This window comes from Arachis duranensis, chromosome 4 (assembly GCF_000817695.3).
Source record: "Arachis duranensis cultivar V14167 chromosome 4, aradu.V14167.gnm2.J7QH, whole genome shotgun sequence".
In the NCBI taxonomy this organism is placed as follows: domain Eukaryota; kingdom Viridiplantae; phylum Streptophyta; class Magnoliopsida; order Fabales; family Fabaceae; genus Arachis; species Arachis duranensis.
In genome coordinates, this window is record NC_029775.3 from 118,405,013 (window position 1) to 118,426,045 (window position 21,033).

The window sequence follows — 21,033 nt, forward strand, 5'->3', positions numbered from 1 at the left end:
TGCTACAATTCCCTCGTATCTTCCACCGCATTTGAGGCCCTTTTCAATTTCATTTTGCTTCTATGCGTGGCAATGTAGCATTATGTGAATTTTTTGCTTACGTTACTTCACATTTAATTTTATATATACGTAGAAATTAAAGTCCTGTATAAATTAAATTAATATTTTTTTTAATAAACAAAATTTAAATAAGACTTAGTTCTAGTTGCATTGTGAGCAAAGTAGTTTTATATATCAAGCTTTAATCAATTGTGTATTTGTGAGTTTGTTTAACTTCAAATTAAAAATTAAAGTTTGTTAAAAAAACAGAGACTTATATACAAGAAACGGATAATTAATTAGTTCCACTATGACTAACTAGCTAATACTATTAGTATTTTTTTAATAATATTTAGCTATATTATTCTTTCTTCTTTCTATGTGTTTATTATATATTTCAGCGAGGATAATTAATTAACAACTCATGCAATTTGTCTGTTCCAACCAATCTTTCATGACGAATTATAAAATTTAACTTACCCCATCTGAAAAAAAAATTGGAAAAAATAGCCAAAATTCAAGAAGAAAAAAATATAATAGAAAAAAAAATACAAATAAAACATATAAGAAATTAATTAATAACAACTAAACATTGTTACTCTTTAATATAGTTGATGAGAACAACAAGAAGCCTACAAAAATATTGTACATATATATGATAATGGACTAGAAAATTAGAGTACACCATCAAAAGTTCTAAGAACTGAAGCAAGATGAATAACAGTAATTATGATATTTTTATGCTGGGTAATACACATGGTATCATCTAATCTATGTAATTAGTACTTAGTTTAAAGGAGTTTGGTTTTCCGAGTAACTCGCAGTCGTTGCAGCTGTGACTGTGGTTGTAGTTATTGACGAAATAACCGGTTCAGCCAAATAAGTAGGGTTAGTCTCACCGGCCATAATCACAACAATCTTAGGCTCCAAATTCATCACTATTTTTGTTGATTTATTATTATTATTTTCTTCATCGCTACCAGAAGGTGAAGAATTATTAGAAGAAGAAGAATATTTCTTTCTGAAAGAACAAGCTAGGATGAGTAGCGATACCGCTATGAGTAACAGCATGAGTGCTAACCCACCAAACAAGTAAGGAGTTGGAGAATGGAAGTTTCTCAAATCATTTGCTGAATCTGTTAAAGTTGTTGAGTTGTTTGATGATGATGATGATGGAGTAGTTCTCATGTTCTTGATAAGTGAATTTTCTCGCAAAATTATTTTGATATCTCTCTATGGTTATATTTTTTGTAACCTTTGTTGTTTGAGAATGGAGTTTACTAGTTTAGTTTGCGTTTTTTTGGATGGGATGGAAGATGGAGATAGTGTGGGATTTATAGAGTACAAATGAAAGTACAACAGTAATACTACATTAGATATGTAAACGATGGGATTGCGACTATAATTCTTAATTTACTTAAATACCCCTCATTCATTCTGTAATAATAAATTTATTTCCCTTTTAAAAATAACTTATGTTTGGTTGAATGTAAAAATAAATTGAACTAGAAAATTTTTAGAATAAGAGTTATTAGTTTTGGTTTCTAATTTTTATTTAAAAGGTTAAATCTGTCCTTAATATATTTTTGAAGTTTATAGGTGAAATTTATAGGAGTGAAAATAATAGTATTTTTTTTGAAAAGAAAAAGCTCAACTCTCAAGTTATTACAAGAAAATGGAACATTTGTAACAAAAATTTTGTAATAAATTTAAAATTGTTACAAAATTTTTTTTTTAACAAAAATTAGTAATTGGTACATAATAATAATGTTTTGTAACAACAATACAATTTGTTACAAAATGTTTTGATATTTTGTAACGATTTGATTTTTTTTGTTACAAATTATATTGGCTTTTGTAACGAACCAGCGTTTTGTTGCAAAATTTTAAAATATTTTGTAACAAAAGATAAAGTTGTTGCAAAAGTTTAAAATATTTTGTAACAAAAAATTCATTTGTTTCAAAAACTTCAATTATTTTGTAACAAAAAATTAATTTGTCACAAAATTCAATATTATTTGTGACAAGTTATTTGTCTGACACAAAATACAAGAATTTTTGTAACTAAAAAAATTATTTTAAAATGTTAAAATCTTTAAGATAATTTTATTTTATTTAAAAAAATTTATTTTTTAAAATATTATTTGTGTTAATTAATTATTTTTTATAAAAAATTAAAAATTAAATAAAATAGTTAAAATTTAAAAATAAAAACAAATATAAAAAATAAAAATCCTAATTTTAACCCTCACCTTTAGTTTTTTATTTTGCTGTTTGTCATCCTCGTCCATTTACATTTTTAAATATTTAGATTTTTAACCTTATTTTATAAATAAAGGAGAATTAATTTACTTATCCCCAATTTTTATTTAATTAGCATTTAATTGAAATTAATTTATAAATTTATAATTAAAAGATATTTTAAAGATGAATATTTTATATTTTATTTAATTTTTTGTTATTATTCTATCTTTTTATTTATTTTATAAAATTACATTATTACCCTATTTTTATTTAAATTTTCTAAACTACCCAAAACCCTAATTTAACATTAACCTACACAAATTCTAGCCCTCTACCACCGCCATCCACCCTCACCTTGTTACCCCTCACCAACACAGAAAAAAAAAGAAAGGAAAAGAAAGAAATGGTGAGAGCTTGAGGGAAAAGAGGAAGAATCAGAGCTGTGGGAGAAGAGAGAAGCAGAGCAAGACAGCACCGGTGCCGTGGGTCTCGCCACCACCGTTGACGCTGCTGTGGACTGCGAAACCGCCGCCGCTTCCACTGACGAAGAGGAGAGGAGGGGACGCCGTGAGCAAACCGTGCGAGAGAGGGAGTTGCCTTCCACGTGTCGCCATCATTGAGTCCGAGGCAGAGAGGAGGAGCGTGAGTGAGAGGAAGAAGCCGTCGCCGTCGCCGTTCGTGCTCGGTCGTCACTGCCGTTCGTGAACCAGACGCTTGTTCTTGACACTAGTGGTGATAAGCTTCCTAATACATTCAATTTGGTGTGCAAGAGTGTTTTTGTGCATGATGTAACTGTAGGATCATATATCCTTGTTGGTGCTGGTGAGGTAAGTTATGATAGAATCTATTGTTTACCTGCCTTGCATTAATTTTGAAGTTTGAATTGGTTGAATATAATTATACCTGCAACCAACTGATGGAGTTCTTTAGAATTTCTGGGATTTTAATATATAGTGAAACTTGGTGTGTTTAATTTCTTGTTCCTTTGCCAAGTATATTGATTTTTTTTTTGTTGAATGAAAAATTTAGGATGGGTGTATATTTTTTGTGATGAGGATATTGATGCTTTGATAAGCACGTGCTTATGCCTTTGGTTGGTAATGTAATAAGGTTTTGAATTTCTACAGATTGTTGATATTGGCAAAATTCTGCCATTGTTCATGGAGCTTCAAACTTTAGATGACAGGACGTGAAGAACCATGCTCTGTAAAGTGTCTTGTTTTCAATGTTGCAGGTCTCATTTAATTTGAGTTAAACCGTTTAGTTATGTTGGCTGTGTGATTTTCTCACATGTATGTGCTAATTGAATAATTTGAAACTATAGGTACCGGAGATAGTAAAGCTCAAATTTTCTAGACAATTTTTTAGAATTGTATTAATTGACATCATATTGTTATTGTTGGTCGTCTTTTCAGTTATGTGGCACTTATTAGAAGCTTCTCTATGAGAAAGAAGATGTATGAACATGATGGAATTTGTAATTTGTAGTTTATATTTTGGAGATTTATAATTCTTTGTTTTTTTCTTGTCCTATATATCTATCTAGTTCATTAGGGTTATTCAATGTGTCTTATTAGTTTGTACTTTAATGTTTATATGTTGAAGATTTATAAAACAATCTTTGTTAAATGAAAGATATTTGAACTATCTATGTTATTATATATTATATGAATGTTGATTTGCTGAGTAAATTAGTTAATATATTAATTATTTAAAAAATAATATAATTTAAAAAAATTATTATAAAATAAATAGTGTTTTGTAACTAAAGAAAAAAATGTTACAAAATCAAGTTACATTTTGTAACAAAATTTTATAATAGGAAAAAATATATTGTCACAAAAAATATTTTGAAGATTAAAATTTGCTATCACTTTTATAATGACTTTTGATTTTTTATATCAGAAAAATTTGTTACAAAATATTGCCTTGAATTGTAACAGTTCTATTTTTTGTTACAAAATTTTTTTTATAACGGGACATACTGCAACAGCTCCTTTTTTTTATTACAAAATCCTTTTGTTTCAAAATTTCGATTTTTTGTAACAATTTTTTTGTTACAAATATTACTTTTTCTTGTAGTGAGTAGAGCAAAGTAACCAGTCTAGATACATGAAACAATTAACTCTTATGTCATCTTCGTCATAGCCATCAACAACATGAGTTATTAACCACACCACTCTGTAGCACATGAAAACGATTGATCCACACAGTTTATAACCCTTGTTGTCTTGCTATAAAAAATGACATCATTCCGTCGTAACCAAATAATCCATACCACTAAAAAGAACCCAACTAGTTAACACTTTCGTTGCTCCTTTCTCATTGGCATGGATCTCCAACTCTCAAAGTGCTCTTTCAAGTTACCTGGTGCAATCCACTTCTGTCCAAAAGTTGAGATTTATGCACACCACACCTGCTAAGAGAACTCACAAGTAACAAATAAATGTTGTACATTCTCAAGATCTTTCTTACACAATACACATAAATTATCATTCTGTTGTAGGATTCCCAGTCTGCTTAGCCGATCCTTTGTGTTGACCCTTCCTATTAAGACAAACCAAGTGAACAGCTCGACCCTAAGTAGAACTATTCCTTTCCAAATGTACTTTGTGAATCTATAGTTGTGAAACTCCTCATTCAAGGTCTGTTCCTGCAATACCTGCACAAATGAGTTAGTAGAATAAACTCCTTTCTTGTCAAATTTTCACACTACTCTATCTGGCACATCTGATATTAGTCTAACAGATTGCAAAACTTGAAGCAGCTAGTCTAATGTATCAGTCTCCCATTTACGTAGAAATAAAGAAGAGTATCGGAAATGAGTCTTTCGGCTTTTCCACTTGGAGTCATGTATCCTCCCAAAATCTGGTGGATCTACTATTTCCTACTTCCATAGCAAGGCTATCAATCATCTTCTACTTGACATGTTGCTCTTTTATTTGTACTTGACATATATCTCTCCATGGTCCTCCTTTCTTTGATAGCGTATGAATTGATAATAAGTGATTCGGGGTCAAGTTATTATAGGAGCACACAATTTTCTTTTATAGAAGACATATATCTTTTAGTTATAGAAGTTAATATTATATCATAAAATTATTTATTCTATAATTTTAAAATAATAAAAGAAATATTTGATAATTATATTTTTAACGTATATATGTAAAGGTGCCTTAAACCTGAAATATGATTGAATATAAAATTGTTGTTTCTTTCTTGTGGTTATAGACCATCATATTTCCTGGCATATTTTCATGGAAGTTTCTTGGACATTTTTTGAAGGTTTAATTTTCTATATTGTTTTTTGTCGCGAGTGGAGGATTCCGGAAAGGTGGTCTCCGAAAGATTATATATATGAAATCAATTTTGTGGTTTTCATATATCACCACAAAATTAATTAAAGTAACTTAACTTTTGTTTTTGATAATTATATAAGAAAATAAAATTGACATCATATGTCTGATAGTGAAATTTTTAACAATTATTGGTTGTTAAAAATATGGTGAGTTTTCTACAACAAGATAAATTATTAAAAATACTATTTCTTCTATTTTATTTTTATTTATTTTTAAATTAGAGTTGAATTTTGATAAATTAAAATATGATTTGAAGCAGGCAAATATTGGCTTTTTTATATTAATAAGCATGGTAAAAATTAAAATTCCCAAAATACGCACGGTAGAAAAACGTTACGGAAATACGCATGCCCATGTCTTGGTCGTCGCCCACGAAATGGGTTTCCTCTTCATTTCTGGTGCAGCGCCCTTGAAATGGAAAAAGCAGCAGCAGTTCCAACTCAATAGCGGCGGCCACAAAATGGTGCACATCCCATTTAGTGCCTGTTACCTGCGAAATGGGGCACATCTGGGTCGGCGGCCACGAGTTGGCCCCAAATCAACTGCAGCGGATGCGAGTTTAGCCACTTCTGGTGCACAGGCCACGAAATGCGATCGTGGTTTGCCTATATAAACGCTGCTGGATCAGCCATAGAAGAAGCCATTCTGTATCCAATCCCTTGTAACTCTCCAACATTCTCTCTCAAGTTCATAAGCTTCTTTTTCTCTTAAAATTTTTTTTTGGGTATTCAGATTGGGTTGTTTTGTGTATGGCTTCGGAGAACGTGTATTTAATTATGTATCCCAATGGAGAAATTTCTCATACAGCAGAAGGTATTACATTCGTTTGCGATGATCCATTATGGATAATGATTCCACCACAGACATCGTTACAAGATCTGAAGAATCTAATTCTGGTTCATACCGGAATGGTTGGAAAAAAAGAAATCACGAAGTTGACCTACAGGATGCCGGAGTTGTAGTGGCCAACTCGTTTGCATATCAAAAAATGCAGATAAAATCTGATCAGCAGGTGTCAATGATGTTCTCTTATCATCGCAGCATAGGTACCATATATTCGTTGGAGCTTTGTCTGAATATTCAGGATATTGGCGGAAGCTCGTCCAGTTCCAATAATGTGGATGGTGTGAGAAATCTGGAAGTGGCTGATTTTGTGCCGGGTCCGGATACAAGTAGGGCCCGTAGTCCAAGCTTCAATGCGTTTGTTGTGCGGGAACATAATGCAAATCTTCGTGAAGCGCGGCCCTCCACTTCAACCTTACATGGGTTCGATAGGCATCCCGATGTTGGCATCCATGGTAGTTCTGACGAGGATGACATTGAAGAATTCAGTGGTGATGAGGCAGAAGCCATTCCGGAAACGCAACCTCTACATGGCGACAACGTTCCTCCAACAACTGTCGAACCGGTAGGTGGAGGTGTATCCTCCAGCACACCTGCACACTACCTGTCCTTAAATCTTGGAGCAATGCATTCGAGTAACGCAGAGGACAGACCTAGTAGCTACCCTCTCTCAGGTGAGATGGAGCTTGAGATTGGGTTAAAGTTTTTGAACCGGGAAACAGCGATGTTGGCAGTCAAAAACTACAACATCCGCAGGAGTGCAGAGTATAAGGTCGTTGAGTCAGACCAAAGGAGGTATGTATGTCGATGCAAGCAGTTCGGTGATCAATGTCGTTGGATGGTACGGGTTGCGAAGACAAGGTCTTCCAGATTTTGGGAAATTCGAAAATATGAAGGGCCTCATAGTTGCTTGGCAAGTTCGATGTCTCAAGACCACGCTCAACTAGATAGCAATGTGATATGCCAGCACATATTCCCCATGGTGCATGCTGATGCGACTATTTGTGTAAAGGTGTTGTAAGGATCGGTAGAGTCAGCGTACGGGTACAAGGTGTCTTACAAGAAGGTTTTGCACGCGAAGCAGAAGGCAATCGCAAGGATCTATGGTGATTGGGACGAGTCGTATGACCAGCTGCGGAGATACTTCAATGCGCTGCAAGCTTTCGTCCCAGGTATTCCTTGCAATTTACTTTTGTACGGTCTTTGCTCTTTGTTGTCCGTTTACTCGTTAACAACTTTGACCAAGTAAAAAATTTTTGCAACAGGGACAATTGTTGACCTCCAAACGGTTCCATACTATGTCGGAAACACGCTTGACCGTGAAAGTGTCACGTTTCACCAGGTCTTCTGGTCGTTCCCTTCGTGTGTTCAAGCGTTTAAGCATTGCAAGCCGCTGGTGTCAGTCGACGGAACACACCTGTACGGTAAGTACGCTGGCACCCTTCTCATGGGCATAGCACAGGATGGAAACAACAACATTCTGCCTGTCGCTTTCGCCCTCGTATAAAGGGAGAACACAGATGCATGGTACTTCTTCCTGACAAATTTGAGGAGACATGTAGCGACTAGGCCAGGAGTTCTTCTTATCTCCGACAGGCATGCTGCAATAAAGGCCGCGTTGGAGCGTGAAGGATGTGGTTGGGATCACAATGCTTACTGTGTACGACATATTGCCTCGAACTTCGCAACAAGTTTCAAGAGTAAGGAAGCCAAAAGACACCTGGTTAATGCCGCTTATTCGAAGACCCAAGAGTAGGCACAATACTATCTCGAGTTAATTAGCAGCGAGGATCCCATAGCATCCCCGCAGATGATGGGTTGGATACGAGGGTTAGAGCCACCTAAATGGCTGCAGCACCTTGATGAGGGCCGACGATATGGTCACATGACGACCAATCTTTCTGAGTGTATCAACTCCGTCCTGAAGGGCACTAGAAATCTACCAGTCTGTGCAATTGTCAAGTCTACATACCATCGCCTAAATGAGTTATTCGTCGTGAAGGGTAGGCAAGCACAAGTGCAGATTGCAAGCGGTCAGGTGTTCTCACAGTTCCTGCAGAAAGCCATATTAGCAAACCGTGAGGGAATTTCTCAGATGTTAGTGACGTCGTACGATAGAGCCACAACCGTATTGACAGTCGACGAGATAGCTGCTGCAGGGGTGCAGTCTCGGTTTAGGGTTAACCTTCAGTTTCGTAGATGTGACTGTGGTTACTTCCAGGCATTACACTACCCATGTGCTCATGCTCTAGCCGCTTGCGCCTATGCGAGACTCGAGTGGCAACAGTATGTAGACTTGGTTTATCGCATGGAGAGCGTGTTTCGGGTCTATGAAATGGAATTCCAGCCAATGCCGGATGAGGAGATGTGGCCCCCTTATGAAGGCCCACGTGTCTGTCCCAACCCCCTCCTACGGCGCACACTTGAAGGACGTCCGGAGTCTATGAGGTTTCGGAATGAGATGGACGAGGTTGAGCCTGGACTCCGTAAGCGGTGTGGCCTTTGCAGGCAACCAGGACATACGAGGCGACATTGTCCCAACGCTACTGCATCCTAAAATGCCACCTGCTTGGTTTATTGTAATTTTTTTGTTTTTTTTTTCAGTTATTTGAGTTTTATTGTATTAATGAATCTATGTTGTTTCTTCTTGTTATATTAAGTTCGGTTCGCATGTGTTGTTTATGTAAACAAACTAATATCATCATAAACTGCGGTACGGTCGTTAAAAAAATTCATGATTAACGAAAACAATAAGAAAACCATAACACAAACAAATAGAGCCATTCATAAAGGTACGAGTACATCAACATAACTAAACGGTAAGACATATAACATCGATCGGAAACAAGATAACTAAACAATTAAACATAGAACAGATAACATATGAAAGAAGGCTAATGGTGCTCGTGCCCCAGTCTGCCGCCATTGCCACACGGAGGAGCTCGAGTGACCCGGCTGGGACGACCATGATGTCCCTCATCCTCCTCCAAGCTAATATCAGCCTCAGTGTAAGAAAGCCTTCGGCCCTACATTTGTATAGCGTCATAGGGACGGAGTGTTGAGCCAGCTGTGTCACAGATGGAGGTAGATCTCCTCCCCGCAAGCGCATGCTGAGTCTCAGTGTCGGATCGGGGTAAGGCGAGTGCAAGATCAGTTGGTGTATGCGGGGATGCTTGCTGAGGAATGAAATGGTCCAAACCATCGAAAAAAGAAGAGAAATTTGTCCACCCAACTCTGTCCATAGAATCAATTAGGTCCTGTGTACCTCCCTGTGATGAACCCCCAACCTCGTAGCTACTCTGATATGGCATAAAATGCTGAATCGAAGATGGCTGGATAGGCTCTGGTTGAACATAAGGCTGCGGGTAGAAGCAGTCCCCAGGAACTGGAGGAGGCTGTGGTGGGTAACCCATGTCTGGCTTAAATCCGGGCCGGTCTTCCACCGGTACATCCGGCCTATCCTCCCCAGGGTCAGCAACTTCTTCAACTCTACCCCTGCGAGGACGGCGACGACGATGGTCCCGTGGAACCGGCGGCAAATTAACCACGGGGCCTCTTCCATACTCTTTCGGTGCGCCTGCGGGGACAACTTCCTGCCTCGGATCATGGAATGCATCGGGGGCAGACAAAAATCTCCTTGTTCTGTCGCAGTACCACCTATAGTAATCTTGACTGGGACGCAATGTATCTGCACGATCAATGCGCAGCCTATATGCATCACTTCGCCGGTTTGCACATACCTCAAACCACTCAGATAGTCTAACCGGCCACCATCCATCATCATTGCGGGCCGACTGTCGATGGAATGTATCAATATTAAGAGGAGGGTTTGGAGGTCCTTGCTTTTCCCCAAACTGACGCAACACTCTGTCAACATTTAGGATCTCAATCCACCGGAAAAATATGAGAGGCACAACGGCGGTATAAAAGTCTCCATGTGGGTGGCCGAGGAAATCAGCCGGAACTCTAGAGAGAATCCGGGGGTCCATGTACGGTTGCCAAACAAACTACACATGAAATAAACCCCATCACTAAAGGCATATACACAGTTGTTGGTAACACATTAATAACAACCAGCACCAACCTCATCCACCTGAAGATTGTCCAACCTTAGACGGTGCCTCAATAAGCGCTGCTCAGCATAGTCATTTTGTCCTTTTTTGCCTGCCCACCTGTTCGACAAGGAGAAAATTAAAAAAAATCTTCCAACAGCAAAGGATATCTAATAAAAGTCATAAAGTGGGAAGACATATACCATACCTCGTGGCTAAAGGAAAACTATACGCTGTCGTGACATTCGGTGCGAAGAAAGGTAATCTGTAGTATATCCACGACATGAGCAACGTATGACAACCGGCCATACCCTAGACACTGGGATCTGTTGCTAAGCACATAGCACGATATAACCAACAGAGGACGGCACTCCCCCAACTGTAGGTGCAGATGGCATCATAGTCAGCCAATAATGGCAGATATCGAACATGCACTGTGTTGTTCGCCTTGTCTGGAAGAAGCACTCTTCCCAACAAGTAAAGTATGTAACACCGTGCGTACTGCATGAGGCCATTATCTTCTAAGTCAAGCGGCATCTGCTGAAGACGAGTTTTGAGCCACTTCAACTTTATGTTGAACTTTGTTGTCCCTACGTGGCCGGCGGGAACCTCACCTAGAAGTTCATGACACCATTCCCAAATATCTCTTTGGTGAAACTTGCTCCATGACCTCAAAGTACCACTAACGGGCTGACCATCAACAGGTAATCCTAACTGCATTGCTACATCCTCCAGGTTACCGTACACTCGCCCCAAGGGAGGTGGAAGGTGTGTGTCTCCGGTCGCCATCGTTCAACGAAGGCACTAATAAGTGGATTGTCGTACTCGAAGCTCTTGATCAAAGCGGCGTGGTAAAATCCCGTGCGTCTCAAATAAGGCTCAAGCCTCTGCCGCCTAATTTCCATGCTTGGATCCGCAGGATCCACCGTGAAAACATCTACGAGCGTGCCATGAGGAGTAAGGACACGTGTCGGTTGCAACAGAAGGTAGCAAGAAATACAATAATTCAAAAAACATAACAAAAATTTTTAAACGTGGAAAAATTTATGTCGAACAATCGCTAATGACAACTATCAACTTAATGACGTAAACTAACCTTTTGGAATAAATGTGCCGCTATATGATGTTCGTCCAACCGGTTCAAGTTCTCCTCTGCGTTAACCCCTCCCCCACTCATATTAAAATTTTTTTCAGCACTACCAACTTCTCCTACCTTCCTTTTACCACTTATACAATTTTTTTTAAACCATATGTTCCCTTCAATTCAACCGTGCATGAGGTCCCCTCCCCACAACTCTTTTATAATGGTCTTGGCTCCCTTCTCAAGTGTCTCATGCCTCCCAACATAGCCAATGCATGTGAGGTACGGTTCCTGCAACATGTCCTTTGACCACACCATCTCGTGGGCGCCACGCACGAGGTTCTCCATTTCGTTGGCGCCTCCAGCAGGTTGGCCATTTCGCATGAACTGCGCCTGAGGTGAACCACCTCGTGTGCGCCGTCATTGACTTGGCTCCATTTCGTTGATGGCAGAAAGGAAATGGAGAAAACTGCTGCCATTGCACCATTTCGTGGGGGTCACACATGAATTGAAGTGAAACTCCATTTCGCAACTGCTATGCACGAATTGGGGGTGCGTATTTTAGGATCAGTTTTGAATGCTGCGTATTATGGGAATAAAAGCTTCTCTAATGCTTAATTATATAAAAAAGTCGACAAATATTTCGTAACACACCATTAGGGGAAGGAAGCGAATTGGACTACCCAACAAGAGTTTGTGGGGGTGGCTGGTTTAATAAATTAAAATATGTTTTAGGGTTGGTTCGATTCGATTCGTTATATTATGTCAGATCAAAATTTTTGTAAAACTTATTAGTTAAAAATACTAAGTCATAGACTTTAAAAAAAATTTACAAAATTCGTTAGACAGATTTGTCAAAAAAAAATTTATTTGGTAAAAATAAACTATTTTTATATTGAACTTTTAATATTCACTTATACAAAAGAACAAAAATAATAAAAACTAGTAAAAAAATATTTTTTTAAAGGAAATATTTATTATTATAAAATATAAGTATAGCTATGATCAGTGATAGATCCAGAAAAATTTAGTTGTGGGGGAAAAAAATAATAAAGTCTAGGTATAGATATATTTTTTTTTTGTTTTTCACAATATCTAATAAGTTAAGAACTAATCTATCATGACTTTGAGTTTCGTTTAAGAGGGCCAATGAGTTGCTACACACACGAAATGAATTTCAAACTCCTAACACTTATTTAAGCGGACAATTAAACTAATCACTCGACCAATCCAAATTTATTTAGATATATTTAAAATTTTAAATTAAAACTATCTATACATATTGATAAGAATTAGAAACATACACACAATCACTTATTATAGTATTTAAAATAATAAAAAAAATTTCACACTCAGTATAATATTCAAAATAATAAAAAATAATTTATAATTTCATTTTTCTAGGTTTAACATTTTTAAAAGGTTGAATAATTTTTTCATTATCAATACAATCAAATGTCTCTCTTTCTATATATGAAACTAAACAATCATTTAAACATTCATCTCCCACACTATTACGAAGTCGACTATTTATAATGTTCATAGTAGAAAAAGTTCTTTCAACTGATGCAGTTGCTACGGGCAAAACTAAAGCTAACTTCAAAAGAAGAAACACTAAGGGATAAACAATATTTTTTCAAGTCTCAACCAATTTCTGAGAAAGAATACCAATTCCATTTAAGTCTGAGAATTGACCGTCAGAGCACACATCTAGTATGAAGTTCTCAAGTTGACTGTCAAGTGCCAAAAGTTGAGTAGAAGAAAGTTCTAATGGATAGAATTGAGCTAACTGGATCAACTTCTCCTTATCAAATATAAAAAATGAGTTTCTTGGATTCAGAAAAGCTATGTGATGAGTCTATACTTGATGATAAATTTTGAATTTGTCCTGATTATGATATGTGATTAAAGATTGATATAAATAATTATGCTTTATAAATTATGAATTATATAAAGCCTAAAATACATTTAAGATTAATTTAAATTTGTTATTTTAAATTATAATTTATGAAACATATTTTTCAAATAAGCTCGTGAGTCGTGACTTATGAGTTCGGACTTTTAAACAGTTTAGACTCAAATCTAAAAAAAATCTATACAATAACATATCTATATTTAAATTTTAAACTATCTATTCACGTAAATCAAACTTATCTAAAATAAAATTAGCTTGACATCTCCCTCCTTCAAAATTATACATACCAATTTGGACAATGAGGAGTACTAGAAAGCTAATAACTTTTGTGACTTGTAGCCATCAAATAATTATCAATAATAATTTAATAGAATAACATTGATGTGAGATTTCGTCAAATAGTTTATTTTTTTAAATCTCATTCCATACAAAAAACTTGTGGTTTGGTATTCACTATTTAAGCATCACATTTTATTGTGTGATGGTGGCAACATGTGAAACCATTCATGTTATATGAATGAAGCAACCAACATAAATCAAATATACTAATAATTAAGGCCATGCTTAATTAATGCTCACTCAATGGTTGGCCCCAATAAACGTGTCGTTGCAAAATTTTCCCTTTCTTCCCATATAAATCTCTCTTGCCAGAGAATACATATACTCTTTCCATTATGAAAGAGGTTTAAGATTTGGACTCAAGAGGAGATCAAATGATGACTTTATATATCATTCTAGCTAATAGAAAAATACATCATCAATCAGTGACAAGACAAATAGATAATGAGAGTTTTTTTAAATATTTTATATGGATTTAAATTGATACGTGTATGTTATATATATGATTATTTAATATATGATAAATAATGAATTAGCCAATAAACTATTTTTTATTTAATATATGATAAATAATGAATTAGCCAATAAACTATTTTTTTATTGATCAATCTTTTTTTCAGCACTTCTTTAGCTCTAAGTAATAATAATGATCTGGCTGAAAGTATGATGTAACCACTATTGCATGCATGATCGCTTGATTTCTAAGTTTGTCTGTACATACATTATGCATTTTTGTTTCTCAACAGAATGGTCTCATCAATAATTTAAGCAATTTTAATCAGTTTTCATTAAGTTCAGAGTTCAAACAAACTACAAATGATAACAGAGGATATCCAGAGAGAGGGAGAAAAAAAATAATTAGAGAGACGAGAACTTAACTAGTTCAGTCACATTATTTATTATCTAGATTATTTTTTATCAATTTGATGTTGATGGTAATTAATTATAGTAAGAATATATAAAGAATACGACAACTTTTTTCTTTTTACTTAAAAATTCTCTCTCTAATTTCATTCAAAAAAAAATTTTTGCTACTTTAATTAACCTCTTGGCAGGCTAACACTTTGGTATCTCCAATCATAAAATTCCAATGATTGATTCATATCAGATATACTGATATACATTTGTCCCTAATGTGTTCAGTTAAAGTATTCAATATAAACTGAATATTTTCAGCTCTCGACTTTGAAGGATCGTCGGAGATGAAAGATTGTATTTGATTTTGTATTTCGATCAAGCTGCATCCGGGAAGTTTCATAGCTTGTTTTTCTCTCATGAGCACCCTTAGCCTCTCAACCTCTTTCCATCTTCCAGCCTCTGCAAGCATGTTTGACAAAGTAACATAGTTGGAGGTATTAGCAGGTTCGAGTTCCAAAAGCATCTCAGCTGCAACTCTACCAAGTTCAAGTTTTTTGTGTACTCGACAAGCAGCAAGTAGCGAACCCCATAGTAGTCCGGCATCTGCTTTCACCTTCATACCTCTCACTACATTGAAGGCTTCCTCAAACCTACCAACACGGCCAAGCAAATCAACTAGGCAGTTGTAGTGTTCAGCCAAGGGTTCAATGCTAAATTCTTCAACCATGCATTTAAATAAAGCCAAACCCTTCTCAGCTAAACCGGCAGTTCTTGTTGGTCATCCTCTAAAAAAACTGCAATGCTTGATGCATTTTACCATTCTGGCAATACCCGGCTAACATCGAGTTGTAAGAAACAAATCCTTTACTGGTGTCCGCTCAAACACTTCCTCAGCCTCGTGGAAGTGACCTTCTTCGCATAACCAGCAATCATGGTATTCCAACACGCAGTGTCCAACTTATCAGGAACCAAATCAAAGAGCTCCCTAGCCTTACGGAGCATCCCCTTACGCGAATAGCAAGTTATCATCAAAGCCCATGAGAAGTTATCTCTGCGAGGCATTGTGTCAAACAAGTGAGCGGCTTCTTCCACCATGTTATTGTGAACATACCCAGCAATCATAGTGTTCCAAGAAACCAGGTTTCTGTGGGGCATTTTATCGAACAGTTTGCGAGCATCGCTGATCCTACCGTTTTTAGCAAGGACTGAAACCATGAAATTGTAAGTTAAAAGGTTCTTGTGGGGCATGGTTTGGAAGATAGTGACAGCCTCTTCAACTTGGTCAAGTTTGCCAAGATGAATGATTCTATGGTTCTGGTTGAAGACACATTTTCCATGTTCAGCTATTGATTTGAAATTGTGTTCCATGGTCCTGAAGGAGATGATAGAGGCTGTGTTTTGCCGTGCAAAGAAAGAAGCTCCCTTACAAACAAGAAAATAGAATATTTGTAATAAAAAATTTGTATTAAATTTAAAATTATTATAAAATAATAGTATTTTGTAATAATAATATGTAATTATTACAAAAGAATAATCTTTTATAACAATATTACAAGTTGTTGTAAAACATGATAATATTTTGTAATAATTTGTTTTATTTTGTTATAAATTATGTTAGTTTTTGTAACGAGATGGTGTTTTATTACAAAATATTGTAATATTTTGTAACCAAAAAATAAGTTGTAAAAATTCAAAATATTTTACAATAAATTTTGTTTTTTGTTTCAAAAACTCTAATTATTTTGTAACAAAAAATTAATTTGTCACAAAATTCAATATTATTTGTAACAAGTTAATTATTTGTTATTTTATAACAAGTTTTTTTAAATATTAAACACTTTAGGAGTAAAAAAAATTGTGTATATATTTTTTAAATAATTTTATTTTATAACATTCTGTATTTTTAAAAATCTAAATATAAATAAATTGTGATTTTATCTTTCTAAATTTAAACTTTATAATTTTAAAAATTATTTTATTAGAAATAATTAAATAGATTTAGAAATAATTTTATTATAAATTAATTAAGATTTTTAAGTAATTTTATTATAATTGAATATTTTACGTAATTTTAGTAATTGAAAAATAAGAAAGAATTTTATAGCTTAATTTAAGTTATAACTTATTATTAATTTAAACTTCTTATTTTATAAATTAATTTATTAAGAGTAATTAAATTAGTTTTATTAATATTTGGAGTTAAATTAATTAATATTCTTGAGCAAATTTTATAATTCGTTATTTGAAATTAAAATTCAATAATAGAAGAATTATGCCATTTAATTTAAGAAATTTGTATTATGATTGTGTAAAATCCCGGATTTTAAAAAAATTATTAATAAATTTTTTATGATGTATTATATTTATTTAAGATTATATTTTTAGAGATTTTTATATAAAAGTTGAGTAAATTCTTATTTATTATTTAGAGTTCTTATTTTAAACTTTATAATTTTAAAAATTATTTTATTAGAAATAATTAAATAGATTTAGAAATAATTTTATTATAAATCAATTAAGATTTTTAAGTAATTTTATTATAATTGAATATTTTACGTAATTTTAGTAATTGAAAAATAAGAAAGAATTTTATAGCTTAATTTAAGTTATAACTTATTATTAATTTAAACTTCTTATTTTATAAATTAATTTATTAAGAGTAATTAAATTAGTTTTATTAATATTTGGAGTTAAATTAATTAATATTCTTGAGCAAATTTTATAATTCGTTATTTGAAATTAAAATTCAATAATAGAAGAATTATGCCATTTAATTTAAGAAATTTGTATTATGATTGTGTAAAACTCTGGATTTTAAAAAGTTATTAATAAATTATTTATGATGTATTATATTTATTTAAGATTATATTTTTAGAGATTTTTATATAAAAGTTGAGTAAATTCTTATTTATTATTTAGAGTTCTTATAATTGAAAAATAGTGAATATTTTATATGTCTTAATTTTAAATATTCAAATTTTTAACCTTATTTTATAAATAAAGAAAAATTAGTTTACTTATATCTAATATTTTTTTTAAATTAGCATTTGAGTGAAAATAAATTACAAATTGAATTTGAAAGGTATTTTTAAGATAAAAATTTTATATTTAATTTAGTTTTTTATTATTATTTTATCTTTTTAATTATTTCATAAAATTACACCACTAACCCTACTTTTAATAAAAGAGTAGTGCTACGGAGCCAATGACCTATCTCACACCACCCTAAACCCTAACACTACACTTATCTCTCTCACACTCACCTTCACTCACGGCGCACACACACACAACTCACCCACACACACAAAGAACAGAAAGAAGAACAGGAAGAAAGGGAAAAGAAAAGAGAGTGCGGGTTGCGAGAGAAGAGGGGAGGGAGCAGCACGCCACCGCCGTCGCACACCACCGCCACGCTGCCAGGGCTGTTGCGTTGTCGACGAAGAGGAGAGAGAAAGGTCGAACGCAGGGAGCTTTCCCCGTTGCCTCGCCGTTTTGCCGTCGCACTCACTACGAATCGCTGCCGTCGTGCTCGCGGGCATGGGGAAAACCATCGCTGCCGGCTTCGTTAGGTCTCTGACGCCGAATCCGTCCTTGCCACCGTGCTGCGCAAAGCCAGCCGCCACCGTGGAGAGAATGGGAGACCGCGTTCAGTCGTCACCACCGCACCGTGTCCTGTTGCTGTGGCCATTGCGCCTGAGTGTTGCCGTCAAGCTCGCAGCTACTGTCACCATGGAGACTGCCACCATCATCTCTGAAGTCGCGTCGTCGGTTAGGGCAGGCAGAGGAGAAGAACAATGGTGGCTGTTTTCTTAGCCATCGCTGTCAAAGGAAGCTCTGCCATGGTTGTCTCTTTCGTCACTACCACGATCGCCGATCCGATTTCCACTCTCAAAACCGTAACTCCTTTCACCCTTGTTCTGTTTTAAACTTTGTTTCTCTGCTATGTTCCTGTTTTACTCATGGTAGTATATACCTCTAATTTAGTTCAGTCCCTTTGCTTCACTTGTTTCTCTACTGCAATCATTTGGAATACTGGCGTTGATGTTATTACAAATCTGTTAGAGTTGCTTCCCCAGGATAGTAATTGCTTCTAATTTTCATCCAATTTGGATTCCTGTTTTGCTGCAACCATGGTACTGCTGTGAGAGCTAACACAGCTGATGTCCTGATTATGTTAAAACACAAGACTGTTGCTATCTCGGTTGAGCTTGTTGTGTGGTTAGTAGTGGTCTAGCTAGCTGTCTCGCCGTAATTTTGCCTCCTGTTTCTTTTAATTACGACATCGAGGTAGAGGGTTTAACTTATACAATTTTAATTTAAGAATGCCTACAAGATTTATTGAATAACTACAAATAGATTTAATAACTGTGAGTAATTGATTAATTATGTGAATGTTAAATTGTGGCTAAAATTGTGATTGGAATGGTTGAGATTGTGATTTAGAATTGTTGATTTAGTGTTTGATTGATTATATAGATTGTGAATTGTTTTGATAAATAATTGTTGTGAATGCTGAATTTGATGGATTCTATTGGTTGATTACTGTTGAGCTGGTTAGTAAATATATTATAAAGTTGAATTATAAAATCTGATTTTCTGCTTTACTTTTAAATGAAGTCAGAAACTTTGATAAGCTATAACTAATTCTGTGGTGATCGGAATTGCTTGAGACAAAGTCTGAATTAAACTTGGGAATATGTGGAGCTGGACTGAAAAATTTGAGGTCTTTTTGTTAAATACACAATTTATGACAAATTTTTAAAGTTGAGTCATCAAATCTGTCCTGCAGCAGAAGACTTCAAACAGGGCAGCAACTTATTTGTCTTTCTGCGGCTCCTCCGAGTTGAGTTTTGGAGCGAAACTAATTTTGTTTTAAAATTTGATTAACTTGGATTTTTGCTCTAAAATTTCAGAATTTTAGGAGTTAAGAATTGGGAGTTGTGAATTTTTTAAAATTAGTGATCAAAATTGAAAAGAATCAATTTTCAGCAAAATATGCATCAACTTCCAATGCTTACAACTCTTAAAATTAAACAGTGATTGAGTTGCAACCAAGGCACACTTGTTGCCAGATAAGTTAGGAATCTTCAAACTAAATTTTAGCCTAATTGAGGTTATGTAGTAAAAGTCGCACAAGTTCAGAGATACTAATTTAGGTTAGTATAGTTTAATTTGTATATGGATCTATTTATGACATTTTACTTGTGTCATGGTTGATAAATGCCAAATGTCCTATTATTTGGTTTGATAAATTTGGTTGTGTATTGGCTGAGAAATAAGTTGTGAATTGGTTGTTTTTGTTGGAACAGTAGACGGTGAAAATATCCAAGTTTTAGGGGAGGTTCTACCAAAATTTTTCTAAATATTTTGGATAAAACTTGATGAAAAAAATTATAATTAGTGTTATATCTTGTTTCTAATTTTTTGTTTCGTTTTTTTATTTACAGGAGTGCTGAAATGATGACTACATGCTACCTTGAGGACTCAAGAATATTTTGATTCATAGAGACACTGGTTTATGTTAGAACTTTTAACTTTTGGTTGAACTTATGCAAGACATATGACTTATAGAACTTATCAATGTACTCACTAAGGTTATTTATTTTAAAACAATTTTACCTAAAAGAGGCATGTTTGTATTATTTAGGTTTTTGCATATTATATAAATGTAGACTTACTTATTAAAATAGTTAATATATTAGTTAATTTAAAAAATAATTTAGTAAATTATGCATGCAATTTGTATTAAAAAAATTTATAAAATAATTATTTTGCTTTTGTAACTAAAAAAAACGTTACAAAATCAAGTTACATTTTGTAACAAAATTTTACGATAGAAAAAAATAGATTGTTACCAAAAATATTTTGAAGATCAAAATTTGTTACCACTCTTGTAACGACTTCTAATTTTTTGTATCAAAAAAATTTGTTACAAAATATCACTTTGAATTGTAATAGTTTCATTTTTTTGCTACAAAATTTTTTTGTAACGGAACATACTGTAATAATTTTTTTTGTTACAAAATCTTTTTGTTTTAAAATTTTAATTTTTTTGTAACAATTTTTGTTATAAATATTGCTTCTTTTTCAAGGATAAGGAATTAACTTGACCAACTAGTTACTATGTACGTGTGTTTGGATTTACGTTTAAATTGTAGTTTGAATTGAAGTAATTTTGTAAAATTGATTTTGGGTAGAAGTGAGTTTGACAATTTTTTCTAAAATTAATTTTGATAAAATAAATATTGTTTGGATAATATTAGTTAAAATTATTTTTAAATAAATAATTAATTAATTACTAAA

At 34.1% G+C, this 21,033-nt stretch overlaps 1 protein-coding gene, 2 long non-coding RNA genes and 1 pseudogene across 3 annotated transcripts; 2 read left to right on the forward strand and 2 right to left on the reverse strand.

The window, feature by feature from the left end:
• Positions 1 to 825: 825 nt before the first annotated feature.
• Positions 826 to 1,227, reverse strand: LOC107486235 (protein GLUTAMINE DUMPER 6-like). Its single transcript, XM_016106788.2, has one exon. It carries the CDS (start codon positions 1,225 to 1,227, stop codon positions 826 to 828), a length of 402 nt encoding a protein of 133 aa, XP_015962274.1.
• A 1,756-nt stretch (positions 1,228 to 2,983) lies between these two features.
• LOC127746794 (uncharacterized) lies at positions 2,984 to 3,793 on the forward strand. Its single transcript, XR_008008573.1, has 2 exons — positions 2,984 to 3,105; positions 3,411 to 3,793. It is a non-coding gene; the product is annotated as an uncharacterized LOC127746794 (long non-coding RNA).
• An 11,178-nt stretch (positions 3,794 to 14,971) lies between these two features.
• Positions 14,972 to 16,098, reverse strand: LOC127746713 (pentatricopeptide repeat-containing protein At4g02750-like; annotated as a pseudogene).
• Positions 16,099 to 18,015: 1,917 nt separating this feature from the next.
• LOC127746760 (uncharacterized) lies at positions 18,016 to 20,355 on the forward strand. Its single transcript, XR_008008452.1, has 2 exons — positions 18,016 to 19,017; positions 20,178 to 20,355. It is a non-coding gene; the product is annotated as an uncharacterized LOC127746760 (long non-coding RNA).
• The last annotated feature ends 678 nt before the right edge of the window (positions 20,356 to 21,033 follow it).

Excerpts from the sequence above, each read along its gene's own strand:
- LOC107486235 (XM_016106788.2), bottom strand. The coding sequence starts at position 1,227 with ATGAGAACTACTCCATCATCATCATCATCAAACAACTCAACAACTTTA.